Raw genomic sequence first — 8124 nt, forward strand, 5'->3', positions numbered from 1 at the left:
GTTTCATTTAAATGTGTAACAGTTACTGAAATTCAAAAGCACCCTGGTTTGAACTAAAAAAGTTCTTCTCTTTCCTCCCCCCAGGTTAATTTGCTGGCTTTCGGAGTGATTATTTATAAAGTATTTCGACACACTGCAATGTTAAAGCCAGAAGTTAGTTGTTATGAAAATATAAGGTAAGTTTGTCATTTAATACAAATTCTACCTTCTGTAAGTTTAAATACAGATGGAGACTAAATTAAGGATTCAAAAATTACCATTTAATTTTCTGGAAGATTTGGGGGGGGGGGGGGGGAGAGACTTTTTTTTCTTTCTGTTATTCCCTCATATAGATTTAAAGGTAGATTTTGCAATCTTTATTCCTTCTGAGCAGTGCTTCATGCTGTAACACTGGGCTTGTGGGAGATGTTCGAGGAACACAATGAGTAGCCCATGTCAACTGAAGGGTAAAGGCTGATGGAAAGGTTAAAGTAATAATTTCCTTTTTTTTTTTTTTTCTTAAACACTTTCTACAGCCTCTATGAAAGTCAAAACAGATTTCGAAACTTATGCCTGAATTGGGACCAAAATATTTGCCTTGAAGTAAGAAGGCATGTAGAAATCCAGTGATAAGAGAATCAGGCCATTCATAGTTTTTGTAAAAAAAAAAAAAAAATCTACAGGAGGACATTGTGCTTCTTTGGTGTTGAGGTGTGGGGGGGTGTTTCTCTCCAGGATTTTTACTTTGCATGCTGCTATGATTTTTCCATCAACTCACTCTCTTTAAAACTGATTTATAGGGACCTTGAAAACCGTTTGTGCAGGAAAAGCTGAAGTGTACTACAGGGAACATTGAAAACAACTTACTGTTTGTGTTGCTTAGGAACGCTCCTGCAGTTTCAATGCATTGCACTAGATTTATAGTTAGGATTTAGCAATTGTTTGATTGATTACTTTCTCTTATTCCTCACCCTTCGTAGCTTCATGTGGTGAGCTGGTTTTAATGAAGTTGAAAATTATTCATTTTCAGAGGAACAGTGCTAAAAATGTCTGTTGTTCAAAGGAAGTCCTGCAATGACTGGGCTGAGAAAGAATAAGAAAGTAATCAGTGGTTTCATTTCCAAGACAACATGCTGCAATTTGCTCAAGTCTGTGAGCAGGGCTCTACAGCACGTTGGAAAAAAAAATCATAGCCAATCAGCTCCTATAATTTTAAAGTATCAATACACTGACCCAGGAAATATTTGAGAGTATTTGTGTTCTAAAAACAAAATATATATATTTTTTAAAAAAGACAAAGAATGAAAGAAAGAAAGTCTAGTTTTACAACTTGCACCGTCTTCTGCAGTGAACCTGAGAGGCAGCCTGGGAACCCTTTGATGTCATGCACATGTACTGACCTAAGAGCATACTGTACATTTTTCTGGGTTATTTTTTGAGGAGGATAAGAGGGGGGAGGAGAAGTGGGGGAATGCTTCATAACAGACATATGTTTTTCCTTGGGGAATTACACTAACAGTAGATTTAAATCAAATCATATGGTGCTGCAGTACACCAGAGAAAACATATCTGAAGATTAAAGAAGCCAGTGTTTTAAGGCCCTCCAGTTTTACTCTTTTACTCTTCTGCAGCGATTGTGTGAGCTTATTCGTGGCACAGTACTACAGCACACCCTAAAGAGCAGCCCATGCATTTGCACTTCTCAGGCCGTTGCAGCTGAAACCAATTGTCTAGGTAGCATTCCCCTTTCCAAGCAGTGAAGGGAGCAAACAGCACTTGCCTGCATGTTGTCTGCAATGTTCCCCCAGGTCCTGTGCCCGAGGTGCTCTTGCTCTCCTGTTCCTTCTTGGGGCTACCTGGATCTTTGGTGTCCTCCATGTCGTACAGGGATCTGTGGTGACTGCATATCTGTTTACAATCTTCAATGCGTTTCAGGGGATGTTCATCTTCATATTTCTTTGTGTGTTGTCTAGAAAGGTAAGTGTCCCCTTCCTCGTGGGGAAGTCACGTATAACCATGCAGGCACATGTCCAGTCTTGAAGCCAAGTTGTGGTGCGAACATTTTATCAGAGCAAGGCAGGAATTCCTTGTGCCCTTGTTGGGGGTGGAAAGAGAAGAGGGGAAGTATATTGCCGTTGCCTGTGGTAGAGGCAGAACAACTGTCTGATTCTTGCCTTCACACATATTTTCTCCCTTTCTTTTTTTTTTAATATGAAATACAGAAAAGTGCGTTTTAAAAATGTAGAACTCATTAACCAGATGAAGTAACGTAATGGGTTCAGTAAAGCTCAATTCCAGTCTTTGCAGCTAGTAGCAGGATTCGTATTACCCACACAATTTTGAGATTATCCTTTTTCAGTATCCTGTCCTAAAGAAGAAAAAAAAAAAAAAAAACAGCTCCACCTTAAAACATCTAGCAAAGGCATCAGTGCACAATTAGTTGAAACACATATAGACCTATTAATGTTTCATGTTCCAATTCTATATTTTTATTTCAGATTCAGGAAGAGTATTATAGGTTGTTCAAAAATGTTCCTTGCTGTTTTGGCTGCTTAAGATGAACAGAAGGAAAACCTGCATGAGCATCATGGTGTTAAAAGGGAGCAACCTAGACGACGTCGTTACGGATATTACAGGAAAATATGGTATTGTGAAAGTATAAAATGACCCAGTGAACAGGCATATCACTTAACTGAATTACTGACTGGTTTTGTACATACATGTGCATTCATGCAAAGCATTTATTTTGTGCTGTATACAAAGAGTATACAAAACAAACTGGATTATTGCAGAACATGTATTAATGAAGACCAGGGAAAGAAGCAAATTTCTAAAGGATCTCAGGACTTTTCATGACTTATTTTTTAATATCAGAAACAAAATATATCTGAGGTTCTTGAACAAGAGATACCAGAAACTAACTGGCACAGCAGATTTTTTGAATCGCTTGCTAGTAGAAACTTGCTCACTGTCTTTTCATAGTAATTAGCTTCTTACATTAAGTTCTATATGGCCATCGGCAGGGAATGAGTTCCATTGAAGAGTCAATAGATAAAGATCTGCTACAGTCCAGATACAGTTTCCTTTTGAAAACATTTCTTTTAATTTAAAGTAGATTAAAAAAAGGATTTTTTAAAATATTATTCTCTTATCACTCTGAAATATATATTTGTATATTAATCATTTCTTTATTTTTGTAACTGTTAAAGAACTGTTTAGATCTAAAGAGATGAGATCAGATCTGATACAAGAATGGTGGAACAGCCATTCTGTAAGTGAAAGATTATTTTGTGAATACTTTGAAAAATATCTGGTTCTTGTTTTAATTTAATTTAATTGCCAAAAAGACTGAGATCTGCTAAACTGGCACTATGATTTGGGAGGCTGTGGGAAGGAGATGCTTTCAAAAGTTTGTCACAATAGAGATAGTTGGAATCCAGACCTTGTAGGATCAAATGAAAAGTAAAGAGGTAGAAATCACCCATGGAGAAGAATACAGATTTAAATTTGAGGTCATGTATGTCCATATTATGTAAAATTGTAATTACAGCAGTTTTCTCTATTTGTAGCATCTTTGATTCAAACAGTTGTCTTCCTCCAAGGCTCCTGAGTTTGGAACGCTTATCCTGTGTTTAACCTTAGGAACATACACAAGTCTGCTGAAATCAAAGAGAGAACTTCTTGTGATGCAAGTTTTGCTGCATCAGGACATGAACATGTTACATCAGCAGTTCCGATTTTGCCATTGTGTTCATTTTAAAAGTATGCTTTAATTTCATCCTTTTAGCACATAACTTATGTGAAGTGCTGAGCAATCCTTAGCCCATGTGGCCTTCTCAGGAAGTGTCTAGGATCTCAGATGGAGCCCAGTATTTTTACCAGTCAGACACTGTAAATATGTAGTTGTTAATACATTCCACTGTTTTGTCTATTAAAATAAAGGACTATTCTGAAATTTATTTATATTAAAGAGAACCTTTTTTAGTAATGGTCAGTTTGTTTGGATTTTATATGTATACACAAGGTTTTCACTGTATGTACTACAATGGCAGGCTTCATTAGGTATATTCCATATCTCTATCAAAATTTTGGAAACCAAAAGAGGAATTCTTTTTCTGAAAAAAATATTATTTTTTTTGGTTGGTCCTTTGAATGTAAAATATGTGAATAAACTGAAGTGCTTAACTTTCACATTTCAACATACTTCCTTTGATTTAAATAAATACAATGGAAAAGTTCTCATGGTTATATATTATTCATCCTGAATTATTTGTTATATTTCCTTCGATGCTCTATATGTTCTTCCAGGTTTGCAAAAATGTAGTTATATAGTACTTAAAAGAGTATTTTTAGAATGATATCTACTAATGCATCATTTTTAATCTCCTGCAGAAAAGTAACCTATAGTAAAACTGGCTGGACAAAGAATCATCCCTAGTATAATGACTTCAGCGTGCTCAGTGAGATTGAAAAAGTTCTTTGGAAAGAAAATATATCACGAAGTGTTTAGGTTACAATAGTCTTTTTAATGAAAGAACATCTTTTATAGGAAAACTGTGCTCTCCAGTCTGTGGGTCAGATCTTCATTGAAACTCTGTTTTCCTTACATGCAAAGATGAGTTTTCATGTTTTAATACAGTACATAAGGAGCAAAGAAACTTTGTTTAGATTCGTCACCTTTGAGCCTGAAGGATAGTGTAATTGTCCTTCCTAATGCGCAGAGAAATACTGGTGAGAAATAAAAAGGTTTATTTGTCACAGTCCTTAGTAACACAAGCCCCTAGCAGAATGGAGACACAATGGACATAAACCGAAGGAAAAAAAAAAAAAAAAAAAAAGATGTTTCAACAAGATATCAGGAAAATCTTTTTCACTGTGAGGACAGTCAAGCATTGGAAACAGTTGTCTGGAGAGCTTGCGCAGTTGTATTAAAACCTTGGGAGGTTTTTAGGACTGGATAAAACCTCAAGCAACCTGATTTCTGCTTTGAGCTGGAAGGTGGATGAGATGACCTTCTGAGGTCCCTTCCATCCTGAATTATTCCATGAGTCTAGGATATGAAATATCAAATTGGAAAAATAACAGCTGGGCATTAGTAATGGGCAAGTTAAGGAAACTTGTGCTCAAGTGCCATGCATCAGCTGATGGAAAAACAGTTTGTTTTTCTGTGACCTATTTGTCAGATTGACTGGTAACTAGTTGTCTGGTTTGAAAAATAAAGACTTTGCTCAGCATCTTTTAAGATTGCATTCTTTTGAGAGGTATATGACACCTCCAGTTGGGGCCATCAAGAAAAAAAATACCAGTGACTGACAAGACAGATAAAAGTAAAATGTTAAGGTTTCACTGTGAAAGCAAGTGCTTGCTGAAGAGAGAAATTGTTTCTATTAAACCAATCAAAGAGAAATTTGTGCTCAGTGTTGCATTTCAAGGTGTGCTTCAGAATATAATAAATAATGTCTGGATTAAAAATGACTATTCTGAAATAATTATTTCCTCAAAGAATTAGAAGTGTATTTCAAAGAAACTGCAACATTTAAGAGTTAATTGTCATCACAGACTGGGAGCACTCTTTACCTGCTGGGATGAAATAGATAGGCATCAACACCACCACTGTCCAAACTGGTTTCAGACTTTCCTTTCACAGTCCTTCAGCTCAGAACATGGTGGTGTCTTGAAGACAGGAATTTGCAAACTCTTGCATCTTTCTGAGTAGCCTTAAAAGGCCATGTTGCACATGGTGACATTAGATTAAATGAGCAAACATTCACAGGGCTGGTTCCACCAGTTGCTGCACCTCCACACTTTTACTTTTCTCACCAATAATGCCACTTTTACATCTTTGTCATGATAGTCCCATACAGCGCTGTTCAGAACCATACTCTTGGCAGATGCTTGTTAGTCACAGCAGTCCTGCCTCATTCTTTTAGAACTTCACAGATGAGATAAAAAAAGCCAAAACTTAACTCATGATGAAAGTTAAAACTTTCTTTCCGTTAGTAAAAGAATTAGCAGGAGGAGGAGGAAGGACTCCTCGCCAACATACGTCTCCAGCCTGTATTAGTCTTTTCCCTCTATTTTCTTATATTCAGGACACGCAACATGACTATGCTGTGAGATTACAGAAGCGAAGATGTTACCTCACCAAAGTCATCCCCCAAAGCTATTTTTATATTAAATTAAGCCTTTAAGATGGATGCAGACTTGAAAACAGCTGGTCATCAATGCAGCGATACTCCATTTAACCACAACCAAAATGTCAAGTGCAAACGTGCTAAAGCATTTTCACAAGTTGCCTGGCTCCCTGCCAGCTCAGCTCTCATGGCCATTGCTGTGGGCAGCCCGTCCACATAGACTGCAGCAGAGCGAAAGACCGTGCTGCCTTTTTCAGACTCTCCATCTCCATGACAACCCTCCGAACAAAACCATACAGAGAACCAAGAGCCCTTGCACTATCCATACTTTGCCAGGAGTCAGATACATGGCTACACGTGGTACCCAAGGTCCTGGAACTTCTGCTTCAGAACAAGCCACAAGATGTGACTAACTCAAAGCACCGTAATTCTGTCAACTTTACTCTTACACAGCAAAATTGACAGCAGCAATTTTACTGGCTGAAAAGAATAGAAAGTAAAGGAAAAAAAATATATATATCAATAAAATAAATAAATAAATAAATAAAAAATAAAAAATGCTGCTGAGAATATACTATTTTGCAATCTAAAACCAAATGAAAAGCCAAAAAAATGCACAGAAATTATAATGACACATAAATGTGATTTCTGAATAATTCTATTTATCATAATAAGACCTTAATTTTTTGTGGAGGCCTTATTTTTACATCTTCACAATGTAGGGTTGCACTTTTCCCAGCATTCCTTCTCCAGAGCTATCCCTTTAAACCTGGCAGAAGCTTTGCTTTTATAGAAGTTGTTTTTACAGTTCTCTGTTTTTTTCTCATCTTGCTGGTAAGTACTCAAATTTTATTGTGTTTATTCTTTTGGATTCCCAGGGAAATAGAATATTTTCATCAGGTTTCATAACATAAGGGAGTTCTGTTTTCTGAAGCATCGCTGGATATTCTAATTAAAACTAGGTCTAAGATTAGCCATTAGTCTTCATTGCAGTGCAATAGGTACTTCCCTCCAATGTAAGCCTTTGTATTTATCATAACTATTTATATAAATGCTGCAGTCAGCTCTGAATCCATGTAAACCTAACACTATTTAAATTAATTTTGGAACACTTTTGTGAGACACTGCTGAATAATTTAGTCAAATCCAAGTTGATTATAACCAGTTCTTCTTTACAATGACTAAGTTAGAAATCTCATACAAAAGGGTTTTTGTTGTTGTTTTCAGGAGGCAATTCAGCTTATCTTGTAAAATGTTGTGGGAAATACTTTGATGCTAATACCTATAAAGCAGTTATATTTTAACCAGGGTAGGGATGTATTCCTTCTGAGTTTGACCCCCCTATTATTGGAACTAATGGATTGAGTTAAGGTAGCAACCTTAAATCCCTCTCTTCTCTCTTTGACTGTTTCTACACTAAGCAGGCTTCTGGCACCACCTTGGCTTCTGTTGGGTTTCAGAAATAATTGTTGATGATACAGTAAATTTGTTTTCCATCCCTTGTGTTTAAATCCCAGCCTTACAAACACTCATGCATTTGCTCGGTTTTATGCACGACTAAGTCTCTGTCGTTAATGAGACTGCTCATGTGCATAAAGTTAAGCATATGTGCAAGTGTTGCATGATCAGGGTCTTAGGATGCCAATTTGCAGTAATAACAAATTTGCATAAACTCATGATCCTAGGCACTAGGCTCCCTGCTCATTATCAATAGTGATATTCGTTTATCTGTTTCTCATTCACAGATGTTATGAGCTTTATTTTTTTTAAAAATGGTTAAACCAACTTAAAGTTAGTGTTCTTGCTACTGAGCCATTATTGATTTCATCCTTATTTTCCTTAATATATATGGGGGGTTTTCTCCCTCTTCGCATTTATAAGCTCTTCTGTGGGCTTATAAATGCCCACCTTCCCCACGTTATTATCAGCTCACTTATGCTAGTGATGAAAGATCAGGTCACACTTCTTAAGCTGCAAATATGTTCTTTGCTGTATATGAGAGCTGCAGAAA

At 36.6% G+C, this 8124-nt stretch overlaps 1 protein-coding gene across 5 annotated transcripts in view; it reads left to right on the forward strand.

The window, feature by feature from the left end:
- ADGRL4 (adhesion G protein-coupled receptor L4) overlaps positions 1 to 4217 on the forward strand; it is a 74855-nt gene extending 70638 nt beyond the window's left edge. For all 5 annotated transcript variants that reach the window (XM_013177987.3, XM_013177989.3, XM_067001240.1 and 2 more), the window contains 3 exons: positions 85 to 176; positions 1788 to 1956; positions 2478 to 4217. In XM_013177987.3, coding sequence (XP_013033441.2) covers positions 85 to 176; positions 1788 to 1956; positions 2478 to 2540 — 324 coding nt within the window. In that variant the 3' untranslated portion in view covers positions 2541 to 4217. The remainder of the gene's footprint in view (positions 1 to 84; positions 177 to 1787; positions 1957 to 2477) is intronic.
- Positions 4218 to 8124: the final 3907 nt, after the last annotated feature.

This window comes from Anser cygnoides, chromosome 8 (genome assembly GCF_040182565.1).
Source record: "Anser cygnoides isolate HZ-2024a breed goose chromosome 8, Taihu_goose_T2T_genome, whole genome shotgun sequence".
Classification (NCBI taxonomy): domain Eukaryota; kingdom Metazoa; phylum Chordata; class Aves; order Anseriformes; family Anatidae; genus Anser; species Anser cygnoides.